The sequence below is a fragment of the Brassica rapa genome, chromosome A09 (genome assembly GCF_000309985.2).
Source record: "Brassica rapa cultivar Chiifu-401-42 chromosome A09, CAAS_Brap_v3.01, whole genome shotgun sequence".
Classification (NCBI taxonomy): Eukaryota; Viridiplantae; Streptophyta; class Magnoliopsida; order Brassicales; family Brassicaceae; genus Brassica; species Brassica rapa.
In genome coordinates this window covers 16,744,150-16,771,810 of record NC_024803.2, presented here as the reverse complement: position 1 = coordinate 16,771,810, position 27,661 = coordinate 16,744,150, and the positions used below count along the sequence as shown (strand labels likewise).

General features: G+C 36.0%; 8 protein-coding genes across 8 annotated transcripts; 4 read left to right on the top strand and 4 right to left on the bottom strand.

Annotated features, from left to right (window-relative positions):
- The first annotated feature begins 235 nt into the window (after window positions 1-235).
- LOC103839764 (4-coumarate--CoA ligase-like 7) lies at window positions 236-2,684 on the top strand. The gene is made up of 5 exons (XM_009116251.3): window positions 236-1,318; window positions 1,610-1,799; window positions 1,865-2,078; window positions 2,153-2,255; window positions 2,330-2,684. The coding sequence occupies exons 1-5, from the start codon at window positions 311-313 to the stop codon at window positions 2,441-2,443; spliced, it is 1,629 nt and encodes a 542-aa protein (XP_009114499.2). The 5' UTR covers window positions 236-310; the 3' UTR covers window positions 2,444-2,684.
- Window positions 2,685-3,577: 893 nt separating this feature from the next.
- LOC103839763 (transcription factor bHLH114) lies at window positions 3,578-5,075 on the bottom strand. The gene is given in 7 exon segments (XM_009116250.3): window positions 3,578-3,746; window positions 3,748-3,899; window positions 4,020-4,070; window positions 4,154-4,219; window positions 4,333-4,503; window positions 4,596-4,809; window positions 4,889-5,075. Coding segments are annotated over 7 exon segments (867 nt in total). The 5' UTR covers window positions 5,068-5,075; the 3' UTR covers window positions 3,578-3,712.
- A 5,179-nt stretch (window positions 5,076-10,254) lies between these two features.
- On the bottom strand, window positions 10,255-11,839 carry LOC103839762 (oxygen-evolving enhancer protein 3-2, chloroplastic). Its single transcript, XM_009116249.1, has 3 exons — window positions 11,493-11,839; window positions 10,584-10,879; window positions 10,255-10,464 (listed from the first exon to the last, which is right to left on the bottom strand). Exons 1-3 carry the CDS (start codon window positions 11,776-11,778, stop codon window positions 10,366-10,368), a joined length of 681 nt encoding a protein of 226 aa, XP_009114497.1. The 5' UTR covers window positions 11,779-11,839; the 3' UTR covers window positions 10,255-10,365.
- A 346-nt stretch (window positions 11,840-12,185) lies between these two features.
- LOC103839760 (kinesin-like protein KIN-14D) lies at window positions 12,186-16,631 on the top strand. Its single transcript, XM_009116247.3, has 17 exons — window positions 12,186-12,488; window positions 12,690-12,914; window positions 12,997-13,141; window positions 13,227-13,336; window positions 13,421-13,540; window positions 13,624-13,827; window positions 13,914-14,123; window positions 14,198-14,272; window positions 14,348-14,494; window positions 14,576-14,714; window positions 14,822-14,931; window positions 15,055-15,216; window positions 15,300-15,520; window positions 15,655-15,736; window positions 15,816-15,920; window positions 16,018-16,122; window positions 16,214-16,631. The coding sequence occupies exons 1-17, from the start codon at window positions 12,444-12,446 to the stop codon at window positions 16,391-16,393; spliced, it is 2,385 nt and encodes a 794-aa protein (XP_009114495.1). The 5' UTR covers window positions 12,186-12,443; the 3' UTR covers window positions 16,394-16,631.
- A 969-nt stretch (window positions 16,632-17,600) lies between these two features.
- LOC103839761 (cysteine-rich receptor-like protein kinase 25) lies at window positions 17,601-20,420 on the bottom strand. The gene has a single exon (XM_033280551.1). The coding sequence runs from the start codon at window positions 19,379-19,381 to the stop codon at window positions 18,452-18,454; it is 930 nt and encodes a 309-aa protein (XP_033136442.1). The 5' UTR covers window positions 19,382-20,420; the 3' UTR covers window positions 17,601-18,451.
- An 87-nt stretch (window positions 20,421-20,507) lies between these two features.
- Window positions 20,508-23,017, top strand: LOC103839758 (probable UDP-3-O-acylglucosamine N-acyltransferase 1, mitochondrial). Its single transcript, XM_009116246.3, has 10 exons — window positions 20,508-20,832; window positions 21,449-21,664; window positions 21,747-21,823; window positions 21,942-21,991; window positions 22,074-22,138; window positions 22,217-22,268; window positions 22,360-22,430; window positions 22,515-22,581; window positions 22,655-22,726; window positions 22,837-23,017. The coding sequence occupies exons 1-10, from the start codon at window positions 20,675-20,677 to the stop codon at window positions 22,900-22,902; spliced, it is 894 nt and encodes a 297-aa protein (XP_009114494.1). The 5' UTR covers window positions 20,508-20,674; the 3' UTR covers window positions 22,903-23,017.
- On the bottom strand, window positions 22,904-23,807 carry LOC103839757 (NDR1/HIN1-like protein 26). The gene has a single exon (XM_009116245.3). The coding sequence runs from the start codon at window positions 23,746-23,748 to the stop codon at window positions 23,053-23,055; it is 696 nt and encodes a 231-aa protein (XP_009114493.1). The 5' UTR covers window positions 23,749-23,807; the 3' UTR covers window positions 22,904-23,052.
- A 1,912-nt stretch (window positions 23,808-25,719) lies between these two features.
- On the top strand, window positions 25,720-26,592 carry LOC103839756 (ubiquitin domain-containing protein 7SL RNA1). The gene has a single exon (XM_009116244.3). The coding sequence runs from the start codon at window positions 25,769-25,771 to the stop codon at window positions 26,387-26,389; it is 621 nt and encodes a 206-aa protein (XP_009114492.1). The 5' UTR covers window positions 25,720-25,768; the 3' UTR covers window positions 26,390-26,592.
- Window positions 26,593-27,661: the final 1,069 nt, after the last annotated feature.

The following is a 27,661-nucleotide window of genomic DNA, read 5'->3' as shown; positions in this document are numbered from 1 at the left end:
AAAAAAAACCAAGTCGATCTGGTCAGCCTTCTGATTGAATTCTCGGTCCACTTATTAACTCTCACTAGTCTCAGCCCCACTACAAAAGTTTATCCCAAAAGAAAAATATAGTGTAACGTGGTTGGCTTAAACATGAACTAGTTGCCATTTTAGGACGTAAACAACATTTTGACCAATTCGACGCTTACGTGGACGAGTCAGAATCATATTGACTTGTTGTTTTAATCTTCCAAACATCATCATCATCATCCTCTTCCTCTTTCATCAATCACAGACTCACCTTATCCTCTCTCTTAGATCTGAACAAGAAATGGAGAAATCCGGGTACGGCAGAGACGGCATATACCGATCACTCCGTCCTCCCCTCGTCCTCCCCAAAGACCCCAACACCTCCTTAGTCTCTTTCCTCTTCCGCAACTCCTCCTCCTCCTACCCTTCCAAACCATCCATCATCGACTCCGACTCCGGCGTCTCCTTATCCTTCTCCGACCTCAAATCCTCCGTCGCTAGACTCGCCCGCGGGTTCCTCCGCCTGGGCATCCGCCAAAACGACGTCGTTTTGATCTTCGCCCCGAACTCGTACCAGTTCCCTCTCTGCTTCCTCGCCGTCTCCGCCATCGGCGCCGTTTTCACCACCGCGAATCCTCTCTACACCACCAACGAGGTCTCCAAGCAGATCAAGGACTCCAACCCGAAGCTCATCATCTCCGTCCAGCAGCTCTTCGATAAAGTCAAGGACTTTAACCTCCCCGTTGTTCTCCTCGGATCATCTAACGAGAGTCTTGAACCAAACTCGAAGATCCTCTCTTTCAAGAACGTGATGGAGCTCTCCGACCAAGTTTCAGATCTCCCCGTCGTTGAGATCAAGCAAACCGACACAGCTGCACTCTTGTATTCGTCGGGGACCACGGGGATAAGCAAAGGCGTTGAGCTGACTCACGGGAACTTTATTGCGGCGTCTCTGATGGTGACGATGGATCAGGATCTTATGGGAGAGTACCACGGCGTGTTCTTGTGTTTTCTCCCCATGTTCCACGTGTTTGGTCTTGCTGTGATTGCTTATTCTCAGCTTCAGAGAGGGAACGCTTTGGTCTCTATGGCGAGGTTCGAGCTTGAGTTGCTTCTTAAGAATATCGAGAAGTATAGAGTCACTCAGCTTTGGGTTGTTCCTCCTGTGTTTCTTGCTCTTGCTAAGCAGAGTGTTGTGAAAAAGTATGATCTTTCTTCGCTCAAGTACATTGGATCAGGAGCTGCTCCTCTTGGGAAGGATTTGATGGAGGAGTGCGGGAAAAACATTCCTAATGTTGTGCTCATGCAGGTAAAGTAAACTAGCTCTCTGTGTTTCTAATACACTTAGAAGTTAGCATTAGGCATGGAGGTTCGGTTAGTTCGGGTTTTCGGTTAAACTTTGGTTTAAATTGGTTAAAATTTTCAAAAAAATTGGTTAAGTTCGGTTTCGGTTATTTGGGTTTAGATTTTAGTTAATTTGGTTTGGTTCGGCAGGTTGGTTCGGTTAATAACCGACAGGCCTAGTTAGCATAGTTCTTGAATCCCTTGTCATGGATGATTGTTTGAGTGATGCATAAGAGGTGTTTTGTGGTTTCTTCAGGGCTATGGAATGACTGAAACGTGTGGGATAGTCTCTGTGGAGGACCCGAGGCTCGGGAAAAGGAACTCTGGTTCAGCTGGAATGCTTGCTCCTGGTATTGAAGCTCAGATAGTGAGTGTAGAATCTGGAAAGCCTCAACCTCCTAACCAACAAGGGGAGATATGGGTTCGAGGCCCTAACATGATGAAAGGTTAGTGTGTCTTTATAGTCTTTGTTTTGTGTGAAAATCTTGTGAACCAAGTTCTCTTTTTTCAGGTTATTTCAATAACCCTCAGGCTACTAAAGAAACAATAGATAGGAAAGGTTGGGTACATACAGGAGATCTTGGTTACTTCAACGAAGATGGTAACCTTTTCGTTGTCGATCGACTCAAAGAGCTTATCAAATACAAAGGCTTCCAGGTCGCTCCAGCTGAACTAGAAGGTCTACTTGTATCTCATCCTGAGATACTAGATGCTGTCGTTATCCCGTGAGTCATTTATTCACATCTCAATAATCTTTTGCTCGAAAACATTTATTAACATGTGTGTATATATGTTGCAGGTTACCTGATGAAGAAGCTGGTGAAGTTCCAATTGCATTTGTTGTACGGTCACCAAGTAGCTCAATAACAGAGGAAGATATTCAAAAGTTCATAGCCAAACAGGTTAAGACTCAAGTCTTTAGAATCAATTTGTATCCATGTGTTTGCTCTTAACCATTTTTGTTTGCTTTCATTAGGTTGCTCCTTACAAAAGATTAAGGAGAGTGAGCTTCATTAGCACCGTTCCAAAATCTGCTGCTGGTAAAATCTTGAGAAGGGAACTTGTTCAGCAAGTAAGATCCAAGATGTGAAGCATCTTTTATTACCAAGGAGGCGGAGATAGAGATCAGAATCATCTCTGTGTCGTCTTGTTCTTTTCACGTTTTTATGTACTATTTCAAATTAAACAGTAGCACAACTGCACAAAGTGAACAAAAATAGTTGAAGAACAAACGTCATATACATACACAATGTTCTCTCTCTACATTTAGCACTAAACAAGCACATGTTTATTTGTTCAAAAAAGAAAAAAAACAAGCACATGTTTCTTCACAATAAACTCTCTTTATTATCATTGTTGATATGCTTTTATAAATCTTTTATGACTGCTATAAATAGTATAGAATTTGTTTTATATGCAAAGTGGTTTTCAGTTTAGTCACTTAAATTGTACTTTGACCCTTGTGTCCGTTAGTGTTAAGATTTTCAAATTTTGATATTTTTATTTATATATTGTGTTTTTCTTCTCCTAATGTCCGAAAATATAATTTCAGCCTCCAAAAAAATTCTTTTTATAGCTGATCTAGTGAACCACGTCAAATCTATGAATTGTATACTTTTTTGTCTATTCATTCGTTTTTACACTATTTTCTCGCATATGTAATAACATAATTGTTATTATTATTTTATTATTATTTTGTGAGAGCAGGATTTATATTGTTGCGTATAGTGGAGGAAGAAAAATAGATAAGCAGGTGTGTTAGAGCATCTTTAGTCATGGGTTTCTCCCTTTTAGTTTTGGTTAATTTAAGAGGGTTTCTCTCTAACTAGTTATCGTTTATTAATTAAGAGTTGTTGTATCAACGAACATGTTTAAGCATTTCTTCATAAATAAACCAGATCCTCTCCTTTATAATAACTTTTGATTTTCTAACTGGAATCGCGCAAAACATACAACATTAATTTGCAGGTCGTCGCTCAGTATCTAACAACCGCAAACGAAACGGTTGGAACTGAATGTTTTCAACGCAATTTATGCGTTCACATCATTTGCATTGAAAGAGAGAAAGAAAAGAATTGAAAGAAATTCACTCTATTGAAATTAAAACATGTTCAGCTTAGTTATAGAGATGTGGAAAAAAGTCAAATGCAAAATAGACTTCTATCGTTAACGTTCAGTTATAACTACTTTGCTTAAAATACTTACGCTTTTGTATTCATTTGGAAAAAGTATAAACTAACAATATAGGCCTTGCAGTATTACAGGACATTTACACTGCATAAAAGAAACATTAAACTTTACAAGATATATCCCAAAGAGAGCTTTAATTTTTGTTTATGTATCTGTCTAATTTACAAGTTCATCGCGAATGTAAGATTCCAGAAGTCAGATGTGTTCATCTCTGCAGCAGAAGCCGCGGCTGCAGCCACTGGATATGAAGCTGAGATCGGCATCAGACATAGGCCACGGCTCGCTAGGTCTAGGTGTCTTCTTGAACTACATTCTTCTTCTTCTTGAGAACTGTTGATAGATTTCTTGTCTGAACACTATTAATTAATCAATGAAAAATCATTAGTTGGTATAATGATTAGTTCTTGAAAAGATTCTTGATATCACAAGCAAAATGACAAAGAAAGAGTTGTTAAGTTGTAAACAGTTTAAAGTACCTGCTGTTGTTGAACAGATCCTCTGGTGTTCTGGTCTGGATTACTCAACACCTATTAAATTCATGCAATATTTTAATAAACAATTTATTTATTTTATTATGACAGCAAATGAAAATCAAGAATCTGAAACTTACGGTGACTTGTTCTTGAAGAAACTTGATGTACTCAACAGCTTCGTTGAGAACCGAAGCCGTATCTGTCTGTACATATACACAATCTTTTGAGTTTTTTCTTTTTGGTAAAATGTTAAAATCTTTTGAGTTTAGAAAGACATAATATGTCAAAATCAAATAAATTCATATAATTTAATTACCTTGCCAAATGGTGAAACCAATTGCTGAAGCGCAGTGACTCGATCACCAAGTTTTTCTTTACGAACTTTGAAGCTTGGCAATGGAGATAATGTATCCATTCTTGCCCTTTTTAATAATCGTGGTGAGTTTTCATCGTTGTTCTCTTTTAACTCTTCAGTCCTTTCACTCCTCTGAAAGATTTTTTTTTTGTTAATTGACAACTCTAATATTAGTCAAAAAAAATTACGTAGGTTTTTATTCCTATTAGTATATAGTTACGTGCCTTTGAAGTAAGATTCATGCAGTCTTGTGTAGTTTGCTCCAAAGACTTATGATCTTTGATCTGATCATGAGCTTCTGAATCAATCAGTAATATGTTATCTAAGAATGGAAAGTTTTCGAGTAGCTCTGATTTCGCGGAAATTGTAGTTTTAGGCCAAGAATCTGACAGTAATTGCTCATTAGGATCGAATAATCCTTCGAAGAAACTGTTATGCCTTCAAACAAGAAAAAGGATCAAAGAAAGTCCAATAGCAATATGTAAATTAACATCGATACGTATACATGTGGACTTACATGTTAATAAAATCATCATTGTGATCGTTAGTTTTGTTGTCGAAGTTTTGCCACCCGAAATCTGTGATGTCGAGGCTACTCTCAGTGGGACGTGGCAGCGAGTAGCCGGAGAATACGGAGGTGGCGGTGTTTATTGGCGAGCTCCACCAAGTTCCGGCCATCTCAAACTCTCCCGTCATGTTCTTAGTTGTACTTGGTCTTGATTACTTTGGAAATGATAGAAGTTGCATAAGACATGATGTTGGTTACATCTTCTATTTATATATGTACATGACGCATGAATACATTTTAAACTATAGTTTAAAGGAAATATAATAATTATCAACTAATTAGCTAGTAGCTACCCCCTTAACCATATCTTAAACTATTGATGATAATGGAAAAGCACGTATGTTATTGGACTTATTATAAATGTTTTTTTGGGTTAAACTGTTAAGATTATTCTTATATATGTTTGTGTTTACGTTTAGTTATATGATTAAAAAAGGCATTTTACATTACAACAACAATAAAAAAAATTGGTTTTGTAAAATATGCCTAATAAGGTTTTATTTAAAATCTAAGCGTATTGAAACACATATACACACTCAGAAACGCAAATCATTCTTTTTTTTTAAAAAGACAGAACTATTGCATATTTTGATCCCCTAATGTATAGACTAAACTAAGTCCACGTTGAACAAGTTTTATTATTTAATAAATACACAAATAGCTACCCTTTTGGAAGGATTTGAAAAAAACTGATATTTGAAAGGAGTTGGATAAAGAAACATAAAAGAGTATATATTTGGATTTTTATAAAATTGGTTAGGTAGCTTACTTCATGCTTTTTTTTTTTAAACGTACTTCATGCATGGGGGTTTATTTGGTTTTGTCCTAATTTATAAAAACGTGCACAAAATAATTACAATCATGAAAAAGAGAAAATTACCGATTTGAATCTATTTATAGTTTTTTTTTTAATATATGTAGATTTGAATACTGGACATCATAATTTGACAAAACCTTTTTGTGTGAAATAAAAAGGATTTTAAAAGTAATTCACAAACCAGTCGAGAACATAGTTTGGTCTGGTGTTAACAAATGAAGCAAAAGGGGAAATGGATCGATATAAATATTAATAAGTCAAATGTTGACATTCAAATACGATTAATTAATAGATAACGTACGTTTTGTGTGGATTAAGTCATACCACCCAATCGAATTATCTTGGGATTTAGGCCTTGTCTTCATTTTTACTTTTGAAATGTTCCCAAATCTTCTTTAATAAATTAATATGAATGCTCATGTCATCTGATTTGACTCCTTAACCATACTCCATTATTATTTAATTGACGTATTTGGTTAAGTTGTCGAATCTCATACTAGATCAATATAGTATAATACGACATGACCATGGTCTAATCTCCTCGTCGCCATATCCTAAACTTTGTTTTAATTCAAAACTAGGTGACCGGTCCGCACCCTGTGCGGACATAAGAACATGATCGGTCTGCATCATGTGTTCTCTCTCGGTCCGTACTTCACGAAAGGGAACACAGTAACGTCAGTATGAAGAAGCAGATATTGTGTGTATGTATAATTGCAACATCACAAAATATTTTGTGTGTATACGAAGATACTTTCATTCAAAAAATGGAATAAATAGTGTATAGTTTTAGAAGTAACAGATTTTATATTATCATTAATTAGAATTGTATTGTATATGTTTCGTAATTCTTTATTTTAGGTGAATAATATTATTTTTCCATAAATAATAAACAAACATTTATGTAGACATATTAAAAGAAAATATAATAAAAATCAAAATATTATACATAAATAATATAAATTATGAAGTACATTTCTCGATAAAGAAACTAAATTCAATTAGAAACGTGCAAAAAATTAATAAATTTTGTAAGCAATTTGACGGGTTAACATTATTTGATAAATTTATAAATTTCTAAATTTTATTGAACATGAAATAATATTAAATTGACATACCGTCATCAGTCTCCTAACTCATCACAACCCATCTGGCAAATACAAAAAATAAATAATTGAAACAGTTTATATATTTTAAAATTTATATTTGAAAAAAAGTAGATTAAAATTACGTACCGTGACTACGGAATATTCTGAAAAATTTGTTTGTAGACAACATTCAATGTTTTTGTCTTCGGCTTCCCTTCTTTACAAGTTATTAGGATTTTTAATCCAGATCTCGACTTAACTCTTGAAAGTACAACTTTGCCTTGTATTTTGTAAGAATTTTATAAATTATTTTAAAATTATGATAAATTTATTCTTTAAACAACGATAAATAATTTAAAAATAATATTAATAAACATTTTTGGATTTTGTAATATTTAAAATAGTTATTATATAATTTTATTCGAACACGGTTCATCAAGTAGAGGATAAAACTATTATAATTATCTTATATAAAATTTCGTTCATTTTATTTTATAGGTTATAAATATTAAAAGTAATAAATAAAACATTATTAGTCTTTCAATAATTTCGAAAATAGTTTCCATAAATTGTTATTTGTAATATTCGTTAGATTATATGGCAAGTGATGTTAAACGTCAATAAGTTAAACAATTCTTCCATATTTGGAAAACATATATATATATAACAATGACAAATTAAATGGTAGAGTATGTAAACACCTGTTTTCTACCTGCGTGGGTTAGAACACCGCCGTATTTAAGAATCATAAGGGCCTCTACAGATCTTTATTCTTCGCCTTCACCATCCCACTTCAGCGGCTTCAGTTGAACCTTCATGTATATCCCTGAGAAATTTCCTCCCTGCGCCATTCCAAAAGGTTCTCTGCTGTGAGAAAATGACCTCATGAATTAAATAAAAAATGCATAATGCTAGCTTACTTATAAGATAGTATATTCAACAAAAAAAAATGATATAAAATAGTATTACTAAATGATACTATGTAATACTTTCCCGGACGATATTCAACAAAGAGAGAGAAAGTACTAAAGAACCTCTTCAAGAACTGCTTTAACTTGGCGAAGCTTCTCAGCATTTTCAATCAAGGTTTTCTGGATCACTATCACTCTCACGACCTGGTCTACATATAAAAAAAGGAAGACCATATTGTCGTTACCAGTATTCAACACATGGAAAAGATAGACCAGACATGCTTTTTGGAGACAAGACACAAAGAGTTGAGTTCAGGGTTCCAAAGATGAGGAGCCTTTGCGTCTAAACACATTTTTCTTAGCACACAAGCAGCATTGTCGTAATACCTTAATAGTATGAGAGGAGAGATTTGTGAATAATACTTTAAAGAATGAAAAGAAAATGTTTGTATTTTAAGACCTTGGGTGTCTCCTATATATATACAGTCGATTTATTCTCATATTAATGATTTTAATATTTTGCACAATAAATAATAAAATCGTCTAAAGAAAGATATTAAATGTGTATTGTCAAAAGATGATTTGCATATGATATGATTTTAACTTTCCGCGAGTAATCCATATTAGAAAGGTAAGTTATTAAAAACAAACAACCTAATTAGAAACATTAAAATAGTTTGTAAGCAATATAATAAATATGATATCAACATGCGCAAGTTTACCGTTTGAATAATAAGGAAAGTTTTTAATATTTGTCTTAATTCTAAATCTTGCCCAAAGGTAAACTAAATCGATAAAATTTAATGATTTCAACTTGCGCAAGTAATCCATATTGTGAATAAGTGATTTTCGTATTTAATAATTTCAACTTGCGCAAATAATCTATATTAGAAAGGTAAGTTATTAAAAACAAATTTTGTCAATAAGTTATTTGCATATTTAATGATTTCAACTTAATCGATATTAAATGTGTATTGTCAAAAAATGATTTGCATATGATATGATTTTAACTTGCGCAAGTAATCCATATTAGAAATGTAAGTTATTAAAAACAAACAACCTAATTAGAAACATTAAAATATTTTGTAAGCAATATAATAAATATGATATCAACATGCGCAAGTTTACCGTTTGAATAATAAGGAAAGTTTTTAATATTTGTCTTAATTCTAAATCTTGCCCAATGGTAAACTAAATCGATAAAATTTAATGATTTCAACTTGTGCAAGTAATCCATATTGTGAATAAGTTATTTGCATATTTAATGATTTCAACTTGCGCAAGTAATCTATATTAGAAAGGTAAGTTATTAAAAATAAACAACCTAATTAGTAGGGGTGGACACTTTACCCGATATCCGAAGTGGCACCCGAACCCGATCCGAAAAACCCAAACTGAAATCCGAACCGAAGTAGCAAAATACCCGAACGGGTATTGAATAAGGAGAGATTGGATACCCGAACCCGAACGGATAATACCCGAACCCGAATGGATATCCGAAGATAACCGAACATATGTATAATTAACCTTATATTTTTAGTTTACATCTCTCATTTTATATAAAATATTTATATTGATACTACACATACTTTAAGTTCATATGATATACATACAATTACGAAAAAATGATTTGCTACTCACTTAAAATGCATGTCAAGTTTTTTATTTAAAAAATTAACAAAAAGTTACATCCGAAATTAAAAAAAAAATAACTAAATTAATGTCTTTTTAGTTTTAAAATGTTATGTCCAAATCTATTAACTATTCAATCTATTAAAAATAAAAAAAATTAGTTAACTGAAAGTTATATTTTTAAATATAAGAAACTTGAGATGAAAATTTTAATTTTTTTTTTAAATCTAAATATCCGAACCAGATTCAAAATAACCGAATCCGAACTAAAAATACCCGAACCCATCCCGAAGTACAGAAATATCCGAACGGGTTCTACACCTCTATACCGAAATACCCGAAAATCCGAAATACCCGACTCGAACCCGAACGGATACCCAAGGCTAAACTAAATCGATAATTATTATCTCATAGCTATATATGGGCTTAACGAAATCGACAATAGTTTTGGGCCTGTCTACATAAGCGATTGATTAAAATAAATGAAAAAAAAAATTCAAAAAAACCAGCCAATTGAATTATAACGTTTTTCCTGAGAAGCTCTATATGAATGCCACCTCAGCAGAAATCACTAAAGTGACTTCTCTTTTAATGTATAGGGGTATCTTATTTCAGTTTAGAATATTTCGTGGAGTAGGAAGAAAACTAAGATAAAAAAAAGTGAACGATTACCAAGTATATATATACAAAAGCTTGCTTAATGGTTTAAGTGTCAACCATTTGACCTAATCACACTTACCTTGACTATATAGTATTTCAAATTATATTGTTCGTTGTCGTTATTTTTCGTTGATAAATTCAATTGGTCTAATTCAATTGTAAAATAAAACCCAAGAATTTATTCTATGTTTACTTTGCTAAAACTTGAAACTGAAATTAGATGTAACCGATTTGATTAGAAAGAAAGAGCAGGAGAAAGACAATAGTACTTGGATAGTAATAAAAACAACAATACATTACGGAGAAAATCTTTCTTCCTTAACCAATCTTGGCAAGAACATTGTTCAAACTCGAGACAGTCTCTGAGTAATACTTCTCAGCATCCGGGCTGCTCTTTGACCTCGCCGCATAGTCCAGCTTCCACAAACACAAAAATCACGAAAACAGCAATCTCAGATCAATCCAAACATAAGAAACAACTATTACTTCTTAACCAAGAAACGAGTAAAAAACAAAACGCTAGAAAAATAACTTACGTTGTCAATGGTTTGGAAGAGCTTGCCGGTGAGTTCTTTGAGGCTTTGTTTCTCTTCCTTAGGCTTAGCGGAGATAACGGTGTTAAGATCGTAACGGAGGTACGATGCTCTTAAACGGAGATCGTTCTGAACGTAAGGCCAAGCTTTTTTGTCGATCAAAGTCTTAACGTTGATGATCTCTTTAGCAGATTCTTTGGCCCTAGCTGCAGCTTCTGTTGGTGACAATGGCTGTAAGTAAAACCTGTCTTTCAACTTCAGTGAGAAGTCTCTTGCTTGGTCTGAGTTATCTGTTCCAGCTGCTCTCCCACACACACAAGTAAAAGTCACAATCAATTAAACCGAACCGATAAATGAACCGAAATTGCATTTGAATCAAACCGAAATATAGAAAAAACGAACCAAAACTCAGATCCTTTTTAATGAAAAATCACAGATACATTTTGATACAACCCAAAACCGAAGCAAACCGAAACCTTACCAAATAGATCTGTGCGTATTTTTACAACTAAGGGTGTTAGAGACGAAGAAACCAAATCGACTAATATATAAACCGGCTATTAACCGGACTTTTATTTGGTTTAAATGGTTTAACTCTTTTTCGGTAAACCTAAAACCAACAATTGTTTGGTTAAACCAATCAGAAAATATCAGGATTATTAAGTATTTCGACGATAATGTGAAATTTGATTCGATTATAGTTTTACTTCAAAAAATCAAAAAAGATGCATTTGACAAATAAGAAAAAAATGAACCAAAACCGAAACCATGCAAAATAGATCTATCCTTTTTTTCACAATTAAGGAACTGAGACACCAAGATACCAAATCAATTTTAAACCAAAATCGCCGATTGAACCGGACATTTATTTGGTTCAAGTGTGAAACTTGATTCGATTAGAGTTTTACTTACGTAGACCACCGGAAGGAGGTGGTGGAGGACCAACTTTAATAGCAAGAGCTTCAGCGGCGACGGCAGACTTAACGAACGAGCCACCGACTAAACCAGCCGCAACGAGCCCAATCACTGACCGGCGACTACTTTCCGGCACCGACTCGTTCTGCTGAGCCCTGATCACAAGCCCGGTTCTCTTAGACCCAACGGTGACTCTAGAGATGCTCAGACGGTTTGAGTCATTGGTCTGGAGAGCCTGAGACGCACCGCGTAAACCAGCCATCGAAGTCATTGCTTGAGCCATTTTTGTCTGCTGCTTGGAATAATTGTTAGAAGAGATTTGTTTGAGTTATAATAATATCTAGTGGTCATTTGGTTATGTGACAAGGAACACCTTATCTGATTCATCTTGTCCTTAAGATAACTCGGATATGGTTTTAACCACTATTATATTGACACGTGTCTTACTGATTCTCAGTATCGCCACGTAGGATTGAGATAGATTGCACCAGGAGTGTGATTTGCACGTGGAATAGCCTTGATTAAAATACCAATTTAACTAAACCAATTCAAATTAAGGAGCGCGCAAGTTTAAAAAAAACCAAGAAAATTACGGATTAGTTTAACATAGATGGGCCGAGATTATAGTCCATATAAAGCCCATATACCTTATAAAGTATTAGTGGAATAAATAAATAAGCATATAGAGGACCAAGAGTAACGTTACAATTATTCTCAAGATCTATTTTCAAACTTTCAAAATAACAAAGGCTCCTCCTCCTCCTCCTCCTCCTTCCTCCTCCACTCTCTCTCTCTCTCATCCTTCTCAAAATCACAAAAAGGGCCGAAGCCTAATCTCTTCTCTCTAACTGAGAAGAAACAACTTCTGTCGAGATTCTTGTTACTCAATCGGAGGTTTCCGGAAGAAATCATCTTTCGTATCGCCTAGCTCGGATCCAGAATCGGAAGATGCCGATCCGTAATCAGAATCGCGCTCCTCGCAGCCCAGTCGCCGTAAGCCTTTTCTTTGTGTTTTCCGTAGATTTTGACTGTAAATATTAGATCTTTTGTTCGTAGATTGAGAGATCTTTACCCCTAATTGATTGAAATTCAATTAGGGTTTAGCTCTATGGCATATCAAATCAAGTCAACGTCTTTTTGAAATTCCACAGTGATACCTTGCGATTGATTTGTTTTTCTGAACCATTTTTGCAGAGAAGGGAACCGCTCTCTAGTATACCTATTGATAGACGAAGGAAAGTGGAGACGACGCAAGGTGGTACTGCGAGAAGACAGGCTCCTTCCACAGTGAACAGACAAGATGTTACGGCCAACAGCGATGTGGGAAGCGTGGAGGAGTGTAGTAAAGTCGAGTTTACTAAAGATGAAGTCTTGGCTTTGCTTAACGAGAGAGCTAAAGCTGGCAAGTTTGATACTAAGGTTGGTTTCGTTAAAGATAGAGGAGTATATTCTTTTGCTGTTTTTTTCACTGAAAATAATGTTTCTTTGGGGGTATCTGCAGGGTAAGATTGAGCAGATGACTGATATTATCAGAAGGCTTAAGGTTTGTGTTAAATGGTTCCAACAAGTGGACGAAACCCATGTTCAGGAGAAGGAGAATCTTCGTTCTTCTCTGGAATCTGCAGAGAAAAGATTCTGTGAGAAAGGTGACTTAGTTTCCTGTGTTATCCTTGTCTGTACATCTTTTTTTTTTGTCGCTGAATGCTGATGTTGTTCCTAAATTACTTGTAGAGTTGGATGCAAAGACCAAAGAAGAAGAGCTACAAGCAAATATAGCGGAGATGAAGGAGAAGATAGCGTCACTACAGGAGAAGTTCTCAAAGGAGGAGCTGAGCAAATTGGTAACGATTATTCATTGGTGCAGCTTATCTCCACAAAGAATCTCTTATTAAGTTTGGTTTCTCCTTATTGATTATTATCACTAGGATGCAATTGAGAACCACAAAAGAGAAAAGGAAAGCAGAGTTGCAGCTGAAAAGCTTGGAGATTCTCTCAGAGGAGAGCTTGACAAAGCGAATGAAGAGATAACGGCTGGCAAGCATAAGGTACATCATCTATGTAACTCAGAGGATTAGCTCTTTGCATTATCTTCGAGTTGTTGTGCTAAATGAATTGTTCTGATGTCTAGGAGATGACCCTTAAAGATATTAACACAAGGCTGCAAGAGTACAACACAAGTTTGCAACAATATAACTCCAAACTTCAGACTGATCTTGAAGCAGTTCGAGAGGCACAGACTCGTGCTGAAAAAGAAAAGTCGAGTATACTGGAGAACCTTACTACACTAAGGGGTCACAGTAAATCACTACAAGATCAACTAGCATCGAGCCGAGTAAATATCCTTCATCTACTGCATGCCTTAAATTGTTAGTGATATAATTGTTTCTTAGTTTGTTTCTCTTTCCCTCTGTGATAAAGGTTACTCAAGATGAAGCAGTCAAACAAAAGGAGTCATTGCTGACTGAAGTCAAGAACCTTCGGAGTGAGCTCCAACAGGTCCGAGATGATCGTGATCGCCAGGTTGCACAGTCACAGAAGCTGGCTGATGAGATACTCAAGTATAAAGAGAGTGTTGGAAAGTCATCTCATGAACTGGACATTTTGATTGCAAAATCAGGATCGTTGGAGGTTAGTTCAGAAGTAAAACTTTTGCCTCTTTGTCTTATATACAGTTGTCTGAATATACCAATCTAATGGTGCAGGAAACATGTGCGTTGCAAAAAGAGCGTATAAAAATGTTGGAGCAGGAATTAACTTTTGCTAAAGAAAAGCTAAAGGTAATGGTGTGATCAACTTTGGATGGGTGATATGCCTATTTTCTGACACTGACATTTCTTAATTCCCTTCGACAGATGGTAGATGCATCCATGTCTCTTACTATGACAGAATTTGAGGATCAAAAACAACGTATGCGTGAGCTACAAGACCGCCTTGCAGACACGGAACGTCAACTTCTTGAAGGAGAGGTGTTGAGGAAGAAGCTTCACAACACCATTCTTGTAAGTAAATATAATTTGGCAACATGCATGTTAAGTTCCAGCAGCTTTCTCTATATGCGCTAAGCAAAGCTTTTATTTCAGGAACTGAAAGGAAACATACGCGTGTTCTGCCGAGTGCGCCCGTTGCTACCCGATGATGGAGGACGCCAAGAGGCCAGCGTCATTGCTTACCCTACAGCATCTGAATCTCTTGGGAGAGGCATTGATGTCGTCCAAAGTGGTAAATTCAGCGACTCACCTAATTTGCGGTTGCTCAAGTAGGATAATATATGCCTGTCCTAGACATTAATTCGTTTGTCATGCCTTGTGCTCTATTTGTGTTCTCAGGTAACAAACATCCATTCACATTTGACAAGGTCTTCGACCATGGAGCTTCTCAGGAGGAAGTATTCTTTGAAATTTCTCAACTTGTACAAAGCGCATTGGATGGCTACAAGGTTTGTTTTCTCTTTATTCTGACTATCTTGTTGAATCATGGTTACTGTTCGTATGTAGTTGTAGCTGACAACACTTATACTGATCTTCTGTCATATGCATTTCTTAAATCTTTGTGGACATAGGTATGTATTTTTGCATACGGCCAAACAGGTTCTGGCAAAACCTATACCATGATGGGCAGGCCTGAAGCGCCAGAGCAGAAGGGACTGATCCCTCGATCACTTGAACAAATATTCAAAACGAGTCAGGCTCTTAGTGCACAAGGCTGGAAATACAAGATGCAGGTACAGGTTTCTCCCAGAATGGTTTAACATTTGTTTAATGCTTTCATTGCTAGCACTGTTTCTCATTTTAAGTTCATTTGTAGGTCTCGATGTTAGAGATCTACAATGAGTCCATCAGGGACTTGCTTACTACAAACCGAACAATTGCGATAGAGTCTGTGCGAGGAGACAGTAACACCACTGGGAGACAGTATGCAATCACGCATGATGTTAATGGAAACACTCATGTCAGTGACCTGACTATAATAGATGTATGCAGCATTGGTCAAATTTCCTCTCTCTTGCAGCAAGCTGCTCAGAGCAGGTTTGTCTTCAGTTTTAAGACCTGTTTTTATCATTTCCCGTATCCGACATACAATGACAATGGCTTTCTGAGAACAATGCCACTGTATTCTTCTGTCACCACATTTTACAAATCTGAAGCATGGTCTTTGGCAGGTCTGTTGGAAAGACCCACATGAATGAGCAGTCCTCGAGGAGTCATTTCGTGTTTACTCTTCGGATTTCTGGTGTGAATGAGGTTAATATCTGTCTCTTTAGTTGTTTTTATTTCTCACTTTGAAACTCTTCTTTAACATCAATGCTCTCTCGTATTTCAGAGCACTGAACAGCAGGTACAAGGTGTTCTTAACTTGATTGATCTTGCTGGAAGTGAGCGACTCTCAAAGAGTGGAGCAACAGGAGAGCGGTTAAAGGAGACACAGGTTTTTGCTTTTTTCATGATTTAAAGTTACAGTCTTTCAAGCTATTCATGTGGAGTATTTGCACTAACGCTCTAATCTTTGTTCTTTGGTTCACCAGGCAATAAACAAAAGCTTGTCTGCTTTGAGTGATGTTATATTTGCATTGGCAAAGAAAGAGGACCATGTTCCTTTCAGAAACTCGAAGTTGACATATCTGCTACAGGTTAGATTACATTAGTACTCTTGAATCATTCTGCACATATATTGAGTCTATCTTGGATCATTCTAATAAAGGATATTCATTTTCTTAACAGCCATGTTTAGGAGGCGACTCAAAGACGTTAATGTTTGTTAACATATCACCGGATCCAACTTCTACTGGAGAGTCGCTCTGCTCTCTTAGGTTTGCTGCTAGAGTCAACGCATGTGAGATTGGGATACCTCGAAGACAAACTTCCTCAAAACTTATTGACAATCGCCTCAGTTACGGTTAAAGGCTGCTTTTGAGAGTTTCTCTGAGATGTATAACACAAAAGCAATTTGCTTTAGAGGTTTGTAATAACTGATTGTGGTTTGGACTTAGTGTCTTGCTGTATGAAGCTCTTGAGTTCATATGCAGATTTGTTTCTGGATCTTTTGCTTTCCATTTGAATGTGGAAACTACTACTTGCTATCTTATTATTGTTGTATGAGAAATTGATTGATCTACAGTATAGTTCTTATTCAGAGCTTTATCAGTTATGTTACCAGATGCAGGTTGTCTTATAGGACATAAGTAAACACTTCTTGTTCTGTTACACATAATTTGAAACACAGCACTATTGGAACTACATGGAAAAAGTTAACGAGGATAAACAGTAGTGATTGAAGAATCATCAACAGACTTGCTTGTCAAAGATTGATCAGATGGAGAGGCTCCTGACCGTTGAACTCTGGAGTGTCTCATGGTTCGGAGAAGAAGTCCAGACCGTTTTGGAATCGGTAAAGTAACAGTGAAGCTGTTCATCATTACAAGAATGTTATCCATTGAAGGTCTCTCGGAAGAATCATCTTGAACACATAACAGAGCAATGTGAATGCATCTGATCACTTCATTTGTCTGAAAACTCCCTCTCATTGCTTCATCTACCAACTCCAATGATGAATTCTCTACCCATAGCTTCCACACCTGCAAAGTAATTGTTCTTGATAACAGTAGTAAGAAACATTCTTTTATTGGTGTATATATCAACTCACATATGTGACTAAATCTCCAAGACCATCTTCTTCATAGAAGCTACTGTTTTTCTTGCCGGTTATAAGTTCAAGAACCAAGACTCCAAAGCTATAAACATCCGACTTCACAGAGCACTGCCCATGGATTGCATACTCTGGTGACATATATCCACTAGAGAGAGAGTACTTGTTAGAATCAAAAGATTTGGATCAACAAAAAAATAAGAAGAAACAACTCTTACTATGTACCGAAGATTCTTTGAGTATTGGCTTGAGTTTGATCAACACCAAAGATCCTTGCCATACCAAAATCTGAGATCTTTGGACTCATGTCTGCATCTAAGAGTATGTTACTCGCTTTAAGATCACGGTGAATGATTGTAAGCCGTGAATCTCGATGTAAATACAGTATTCCTCTAGCTATCCCTTCAATGATCTTGTATCTTCTTTGCCAATCCAAAAGTCTGCTCTTGTAGTTTAGCCACCACGTCAACTTCGTTCTTGAATTCTTCTGCTCCTTGTCTTGATCCTCGAGATAGTCTCTTTATGGCTACTGTTTCACCGGTTATAAGCTGTCCCTGAATGGTTTTTACTGTAAATTTTAGCCCAAATGTATCTTTATGGGTTTGTTGAGTTTATGATCACAAAGCTTTAGTTACCTTGTACACTTCACCAAACCCGCCATGACCAAGTTTGTTACTGTCTGAAAACTTATCTGTTGCTGCTTCAATTTCGCTAAAGTTGAAGTGTAGTGTTTCTGTTGATGTAATACCATCTTCATCTACATTCAAAAAGGAGGAAAATCTCTGAAGAAAAAAACGTTCAATAAACTAGACTAGTCCTAGGCATATTATCAGAAACCTGAAAACCGGACCAGAAAACCAAAACCGAACCGAAATTTACAAAAAAACTGAACGGTTCCTATTGCTCTAAATCCGAAAACCGAAACCAAACCAAAACCGAACCAAATATTCTGAACTATTTTTAATTCCGTTTCACCCGGGGTTTTATAAAAAATAGAAACGCGACCCGAACCCGACATTACCCGAACTGATCTAGTAGATCTATGGTTCCTAAACGACTTAAATAACCCGAACCGACCCGGACCTCACTAAACTAGACTAGCAAATGACAAAATTGGCTCAAACTTTACCTAGATCCTCCCCTTCACCACCTAGCTTATTCCTTCTTCTTCTTCTTGCCAGTAAACAACATGCAGCACCAAGAAGTAACACGCAGACAGAGACCGGTACCGCCACCGCGGTTACTATCACGGTTGAGCTCTTGCCTTTCCCTAAACACAATACCAAAAACTATATTTCTATGTTCATACAGTATCAAGATTTGTGTTCTAAACGTTTCAAGATTTCACCTGGAGGCTGGGAAGAAAGCTGCGGCGGTGGGGCCGACACACTAGGTGGCGGCGCAGCCGCAGTAATAGTCTCATTGTAAAACGGATAAAGCTCATATCTAAAGCTACAACTCGAAGCAATTACTCTCCCGCCAATTCGTCGATCACAACATAAAGGCAACCAGTTAATCGTTTGTCTCAAACAGCTTTCGCAATCAAGATTAGTCAAGTCCGGCGTGCATTGCACAAGGCTATAAATGGTCTGAAAAACCGTGAAGTTCGCTTTCTCGGTAGCAAACTTTATCGAGCTCGAAGCCGCCTTCACCGTGACATCGATCAGCAAAGCAGCCAAAGACTCGTTGAAACGGCTAAGTTGGCTCTCAGTAATGTTTTGCGTGTTGGACAAGAAAGCAGCAGGCATAACCCTCATTTTACCTACGATACTTTGATTAGAGTATCTTACCATACACTCGTCGTACCAGATCACTGTCTCCTTCTCTCTTGGACACCTTTGGAGCGTTTCGTTGGCCGCGAACGCGACGCAATCACGGCAGATTTCGGCTGAGACGTCTCCGCGGCAGAGGAAAACGCCGTAGACTGTGTTGTTATCATCACCAGCGGTTGCGTTATCAAAACGCGAGGCGTAAGCTGCGTTTGGAGAGGAGAAAGATGAGAGAACGGTTCGGAGATTGGTTAAGTAAGTGCTGTTTCTTGTGAATGTTGTTGTGTTTGGACATATGTGGAAGAGATAAGTTGGATCTGTTGCAGAAGAAACAGTGTTAAACATTATAAAGAAGAACACTGAGATCAGAGAAACAGAGGATTTGAAACAAGAAGACATGTGTATTATGCTCTGTTTCTTTGAGGTTATTGCAAAATGATACATCATGGGTTTGAATTTCTTGATATTAATCATGGAAGTTTCTTGGAATTGAGGTTAAAGTCTAATTTCTCTGATTATGAATTCTTGAGTCTTTGATAGTTAAGATTGTTTATTCAGATTTTTCTCTTCAAGCTTCTTATCCATTGGTAAGACTTGTTCAGAAAATGAAACTAAAAAAAGTTCTGTCGATTTGCACAATGTGTAGTAATCATTGACATAATGATCTTAAATAATCATATGTTTGGTCAAAGGTTGTGGGAATCTTACAATTAATATATTCGTTGTTCCAACTACAGTATATTTTTTAGCGATTGACATACTAATAAAATTTCTGAAGTCCGTCCATGCTACACGTTGAGTTTTTTACAGTATATTCCTTATAAAAATTATATACACTTTAAGATATTATTATATATTGGTTACTGTAGTAATACATATATCATATCATATGTCTAGTATACAGCAAAATTGTGGTGGCTATATTGTTAAAATGCTGGAAATAGCTCACAATTTATCATTTTAATTTTTATATTTATATTTTATTTTTCATTCATATAATATATACTTTCTATTTCCGAAAGTAAGATTTTCTAAAGTGTTCACACTTATTAAGAATTCAATAAATGTTTATAATTTAATTTTTTTTTACTTTATTTTTTTCCAATAATTTTTCACCAATGAAATTTAATCAATTCAAATATTTTCATTTAGTTTTTTTAAAAAAATATAAAAAAGTACATTAAATATATAGAAAATCTATCTTTGTGGAACAAGTAAAAAATCTAAAACATCTTACTTTTGGAAAGAGAGGGGTATATAGTATAAGCTCAAAACTTAGTACTGAAGCTTGTAAATTGAGCCGTTTGGGTGGTAAATTGAAAATAATTAAAGTTGAAAGTTAACCAAATGAAATTTAGTACTGAAGCTTGTAAATTGAGCCGTTTGGGTGGTTAAATGATCAAATTAAAAGTTAATTAAAACTTAAAAGTAGACTGAAAATAAAGATTTTTTTTTTTTTGTTGAAAACTAAAAATAAAGAGTTGAGAGGTACTACTCATCTTGCGCCAATTATCTGAACCAAGAAGATCTTCCGAACAAGCTTCTTTTTCTTTTTTTCTTCTGGTCGTGTCGCTAGCATTCTTGAGATTAACATTTAAGTCCCTATAGTTTTAGTGTTCTTACAATAGACCCCATATAACCTTTTAGACATGTACAATTTTGCCGTTATTGTGGACAGAACCGTCGCCAATGATCTGAACCGAGATCTTCCCAACAAGCTTCTTTTTTTTTTTCTGGTCGTGTCGCAAGCATTCTTCAGTTTCTTCTATGGCGACAAACTTGCGGAGACTTTTCTCAGTTTCCGCTCAAGGCGTCCTTTTGAAGAAGAAGAAGCTACCAGGCTCTTTCTCTAGTTGCCGAAACTTATGCGTTTGCTCCGGTCAAACAACTGAGTCCATCACTGTTACTTCTTCTCAATGTGACGGGTGAGTCTCACTGCGTTCTGCTGTGTTTGCATTGATCTCATCTAGTTGCTGTGCACACCAAATGTTTGTGGGAATGTCGCTTTGAGAATATGTGGCGAAATTTTCTTCTGAGACCTCTCTTTATCAGTTTTATATGTAAGTAAATGCTGTGTTCTGATTCTTGAAGAGAAGGTATTCATGATAGTTTACAGCATGATTATATGAGGAATACATACTATACAGGATGAACATATTTGTGAAGAGAAGTCTTGAATATGGCATTTAGATGGCGAATCATTTTTATCTCATAAAGATTGATGCTGAATTTTTGTTTGTATTCTATGTAGTTAGCTGTTGATTATACAGATACTTCTTGTGGTGGGTCTCAAATGTCTCTTTATTAAGTTTCAGAAAAGATGCTGTGTTATGATGCTTGAGGAGAAGATGTTCATTAGTTAAAAAGCCCAGATGAACAGATTTTTGAAGAAAAGTAATTCATGATTTTGAAGAACATACCATATTAGGAGTCTTGAATCATGTTTATATTTCCAAAGATGGTGAATTTTTGTTTGTATTCTATGTAATTAATTAGTTGTTAATGATACTTCTTGTGTGTGTTTTTTTGTAACTGTAAAAGATTAGAGACAAGTCTCGGAGGTGATGCTGACAAAGGGTTTCTAAGATGGCGAAATGGAGGAGGAACATACCATAGCTCGGCCGTAATTGATTCCTCGGCTCTGGTTGAGTTTGGAGCAGTAGTTCACGAAAAAGCTATATTGGGTGCAGAGGTTCACATAGGATCTAACACTGTTGTTGGATCATCAGTCAAAATTGATCACTCTACAAAGATTGGGTAACATCTTGGCTTTACACATCTCGCACATGTTATAGGAAAAATGTTGTAAGAATCTTTACTTGCTGGGTTTTGTCTACAGGTATAATGTTTCAGTTAGCAACTGTAGTATTGGTGAGTTATGTGTTATCCATAATGGAGTCTGCATTGGCCAAGATGGTATGGACCAGATCATTTAAATTCTGAATGTAACTTAAATATGCTTTTCCTCCTTTATCTTCTGAGATTTGGGTAAATTTCTAGAGGGGCTGATTGACATTGGTCTTTGACTGTTCAGGATTTGGGTTTTATGTGGATGAACAAGGAAACATGGTGAAGAAGCCTCAAGTAAGATTGCTTTCTTGAATGTGAATAAACTATTTGTAGCACGTTTTCTCTTTAGTAATCCTCTGTTTCTTGTTCTCCTTAGGCTTTAAATGTGAAGATAGGGAATCGTGTGGAAATTGGAGCAAACACATGCATTGACCGGGGCAGGTAAGCAGACTATTTCCTTGAAAAAAAACTCGATATAACATTGTTCACTATCTCCATAATCTTTACAAATCTATGCAGCTGGAGAGAAACAGTGATTGGGGATGATACTAAGATAGACAATTTAGTTCAGGTGCGTCTTAGATTTCTTCTATCTTGTAACTCACCATAGATCCGGTGTAAAATGAGAATAAACATTATTTTTTCTTCTTCTTGTGATGCAGATAGGCCACAATGTGGTTATTGGCAAGTCTTGCTTGCTCTGTGGCCAAGTAGGCATAGCTGGTTCAGCAGAGTAAATGCATCTAGCCCTGGAATCTGAATACCCTTTATAATTCTATTGCATGACACTTTAGCTTTTGGACAATGTTTGTTGTAGGATCGGTGACTATGTAGTTTTAGGAGGACGTGTTGCAGTTCGAGACCATGTCTCAATTGTATCCAAGGTTAGTCCTCCTCTCAAGTTGATTAATTGTGTCCGCGCTTCATCTAATATACGGTTTGGTTTTTGGTTAATAGGTTCGACTAGCTGCAAATAGTTGTGTTACCAAAAGCATTACCGAACCAGGGGACTTCGGTGGCTTTCCTGCTGTAAGCATATCTCTCTGTGTCTGACTAAACAAAAGCTAAAACAGAGCCAGACTCTGTTTTTTGCTTCTAAAAAACATTGTTTCTTCTTACAAAATCTGTTCTTATTGCAGATACCGATTCATCAATGGAGAAGGCAGATTGTAGAAGCTAAGATTTTGAGCAAGAGGAAATCATAACTTATTACATTAACCAAACTCTTAGTTTCTGTAACCAAACATTATCTTATGTTTTCATACACTCTCAAATCCAAATTACAAGATTTTAAAATTAATCAAAAGGAAAAGTAAAATACAAAAGATAAAACAACAAATAACAAATCAATCAATCTAAGTGAAGTAGACAGGACACCGTTTATGGTTAAACTTGGGCATGATCAAACCGTCCGGTCCAACCACTATATTGCAATTAGCATGCATCCTGTGGTGCCTACTAATCCACCTAGACAGTTTAAACCGAATAACTGAAACTATATCAAGCCTAAACGTCACCGTGCCTAGAGCTCGATCGTTACTAAACTCAGTCCAACGGTTACTATTCACCGTTAAAGAAGCTCCTGTAAGAGTCCCACTCACTATCGTTGTGTTAGTCGGCTGCTGGAAAAACGGGCTTAGCAATGGGCTTGACCCGACCCGCTGATCTTTGTAGTAGATGAAACCGTCCATGGAATCAAAGAATACGCCCATGTGTTGGTTAGGGTTATATATGGTTACGTTGAAAGCAACTCTCGCGTTCTCGAATCCTGTAGGCTGGTCGAGACCTTGGACCACGAAGTCTTGGATGTGGAACCGTGGTCGGTGAGGGCGTAAGCTGAGCCAGAGGATGAAACCAATGATGCCTATGAAGAATAGGACCAAGAGGAACATTGCACAGATGAATTTGGATATTCGGGTTGAGAGACTTTCTTTGACCCGGTGAGCATAGTAGCTAGCTGAATGGTGACGCTTCATGGGTTGAGTTTGAGACCGGGGAGTTTGAGACCCGGGACTGGACCGGATCGGGATAGTTGTCCGGTCTGGTGTCATTTCGTGCTTTGAGTATACAAGGATGTTTTTTTTTGTTTGTATGGAAGGAAAGTTTGGAGTGTTTGGGGGTTATGTATGAAGAAGAAAAGTAAATAGTTCTTGAAGTGTATGGAGAAGAAAAGAATCAGGTTACGTAAAGTGAACACAATGCATGTAAACTTTTTTTTTGGTTAGTTTTTTTTTTTTGGTTAGTTATTGCTTTATATATAGTTTTCAAGAGAATAATCGTATAAAGCCTCTGAAATACAACTTGTTAAAGCTGTTATATTTTAGTCATATACATATTAGTTCATGGTCCCATATGTTAATTTTTTTTTTGCTAAAGTGTAACATTCGAGAATAGAAAATATAATGAACCAAAATTTACAAAAAAAAAGCAAATAACAAAGTATTCAAAATGGGAGAATCAGTTGGGATTTGTTTCTTGTTCTTAGCCTCGTATGTCTATTTCTATAAAGCTAAGAAGCTCTTATATAGAAATAAAAAGAGTGAAGACCACCATCATTACGTTATGTTACAAATCATTATGTTATGATATATATATTTTTTTTGCAATACCACAGGTCCACAACAAACATAAATATGTGTAATTATGGAGTTCTTAATTTGTGTTGAATGTCTTGAATCATGGTAAAGCTGAGTCAAACACCATTATTACGCAAGATTCCATCCATCACATAACTAATTTGACAATATTATTTTTGACCAAATTCACAAAAATAATAATGTGCTATTTTGTGTAAATTAAATCCGCCACAAATAATTAATATAAATTTGGTACAAAATATTAAATATTAATGGATAAACTTATCCCTGCGATTTCAATTTTTCGAAACCGAACCAAACCGTTGATTTTTGGTTAACCGAAATTTTGAAAACCAATTACAAAATTAACCAAATAAATTTCGGTTCAGTTACCGGTTAATTTCAGTTTTCAATTTTATTTCTAAAAATAATTGATTTTTTGGTTTTCGGTTAATTATGGTCTAATTTTCTAAAAAGATTAGACTTTTCGGTTAAAATCGGTTATTTTGGTTAAATTAGGCAAAATAACCGGAACCGAAAAACCGAACCGGAACCGAACCAAAATACCTGAAACCGGAACCGGACCAATACCCTCAAATATCCGAACGTTCCTATATTTTTATATCTAAAATAACCGAACCGAACCGGAACCGAACCGAGAACCAAACGGATACCCGAATATATAAAAATATAATTATATATACATATAACATAACTAAATATATATTTTTAATTTAAAATTCTATTAAAAATATCTGAAAATAGTTGAAGATAACTAAATTATTATAAAGTATCCGAACTATCCGAAACTATCCGGATAGTTTTATCCGAAATATCTGAAATATCCAAAGTAGTCCGAAATATCCGAAATTTTTGTCTAAATCATTCTAATTATTTGATATTTTACCCTAAATAACCGATATTTTATCCAAATTATCTGAACTATCCGAACTATCCGAACCCGGACCGAATCCAAATGAGAACCGAACTTTTTTTGGATATTTTCCGGATCTTACATTTACTATCCGAACCAAACCCGAAACTATCCGAACCGAACCGAACCGAAAATATGTCAAGTACTAAATGAATACTCTAGCTCTTATCCGAACTACCCGAACCCCGAAATACTCGAACCGAACCGAACCGATACCCGAAATGCCCATGCCTATTTCAAACCATCCAAAAACCACAACACTTTAATGTAAACCAAGACAATAACTATAACAGAATTTTATTGCTGTCAAGAAAAAAACAAGTAAAAACAATGAAAATAAACTGAAGGATCATAGTAGCATTTTTGATATTAAGAAGGAAAAAGAAAAAAGCGAAAAGAAAAAAAAAACGGAAACCAAGAATCCATGAAAAAAGGTCAGTCCAGTAGTTAACACATAATGAGGAAATTATCGTTACAAAAAATGCGAAATTGACGTTACGTTACTTTCCTCTTCATCCTCAGTCTCCATTGATCTTGAAACACCAGTTGATATATCACAATATGGATGTGTTCTTCGAGGTACAAAGAGGCCCAACGTTCTGCATTGAACTAGGTTACTGGGACACAGTGCTAGAGATCAAACAAAAGATCGAAAAGTATCAACGTATCCCTGTCTCCAAACAAACCCTTTTCTTCCAAGGCAAGGTTCTCCAAGATGATCACGACATCGAACAATGTGCCATTCTCAACAACTCTCATCTACAGATTATCAGCTCTTCACCAGGCACCGACCAACACCGCAACAGCAATCAAGTGCTCAAAACCGAGCAATCTCCACCGTCAAACTCAACAGAACCGATCATTAACGGTCAAGATTTGCCTGTGATGATGGCTAGGACCAACAACAACAATAACAACCCTAAGAAGCTGAGAGTGATGGTGCTGCCGAAAAGCGGGACAATGAAGATTCCGGTGGAGGTGAACGCGAGTGACAACGTGGGAGAGCTGAGGAAGGAGTTGGTTAAGATTCAACAGAGGTTTCAGATAAGTCTGCCGCAAGAAGGTTATTTCTTTATATACAAACAAAATGTGATGGAGGATGACCGGTCATTCCGGTGGCACCGTGTTGATCATGGTGATACGATTGAGATTTTCAACGGAAGTGTTTCTGGTGGTTCTTAGATGTGAACAACCTTCTCCTTCCTCCTCATAGCTTTGTTATTCAAGTTAATTTTTTGCTATCTTCCAAAATTGTCTTTTGTTTTCACAGCTTTCTGCAACTAAAAGACATTACTAATAAGATAACATTTGATCTGAAAAAGAGGAACTTGTTGTTATTGACCTACTTCTTGGTAAAGTAGGTAAAATCATACACGCTTCAATTTGATTCAAGGCTTTTCTATCGGATGATCTAATCGACAAACATTAGTTGTTTTATATAAAAAAGTTATTGATAATCTTTAGTTAAGAGCTATAAGATGAAAAGATTTTCAGTCAAATGTAAAATATTTGGTTGAACAAAAAGGAAAAAAGCTTGTTCATGTCAAGGGAACTCGCTTCCAGAGATATTGGGATACTTTTTGTATCCACAAGCTAAAAAGGCTGGAACTTTGCGTGTGCTACAAGAAACAAATAGGTGCTGAACCTTTGAGGTTATTTTTTCAGAGTGAAGAAGAAAGAATCTTAACGAAGAGTGATAGTATTGGTCAAAAGATTATCTGTAGAACAGTCGCTGTTTTGAATAACAATCCATGGACTAATGTGTTCTGATTCAGGTATGTTCATGAAGAACAATCCAGGTGATGTAGGCACATGAAATGTAACGGAGCTATAGGTGATCATCTGGAAATTGAATCTAATGACTCCTCACAGTAATAATCTGCCAAATTCACATAAGCTGTTGTAGACAAGAACTTAGGACACATGTGTAACCAGATTACAAACTGAGCTATCTATTTAATAGAAACTGCTACACAGTGTAGCCTACACTTCTTGCCACTAACAATCTCAAGAACCAATACGTCTTGTCCAATCTAGCTTCCTCTTTCAGACGCATCTTTCGTACTTCTGTTTGGAAAAACAACATAAAGCCCCCTCCTGTCAGAAGTACTATCAACAAATAAAATCATTCGACAAGGCTTTCATTGACTGAATAAACCCGATATCTTAAATACGAGACAGGCCCAAACAAGGTCCGTTGATGTGTAAATTAACTTAAATATTTAGACCCATTTGCCAATTTGATACCAAAATCAAGCAAATATCCTTAACCACTAAAAAACAAAATTATTTTCAGGAAAAGTTCTTAATTTGAAACTCAAAACTAAAAACCCCATTTGCCAACTTGATACCACAATCATGGAAATATCCAAAACCACTAAAAAATCATAAACATTATGTTATTTTCAGGAAGATTCCATTATTTTTAAATTAATTAAAAACTCCACTTGCATT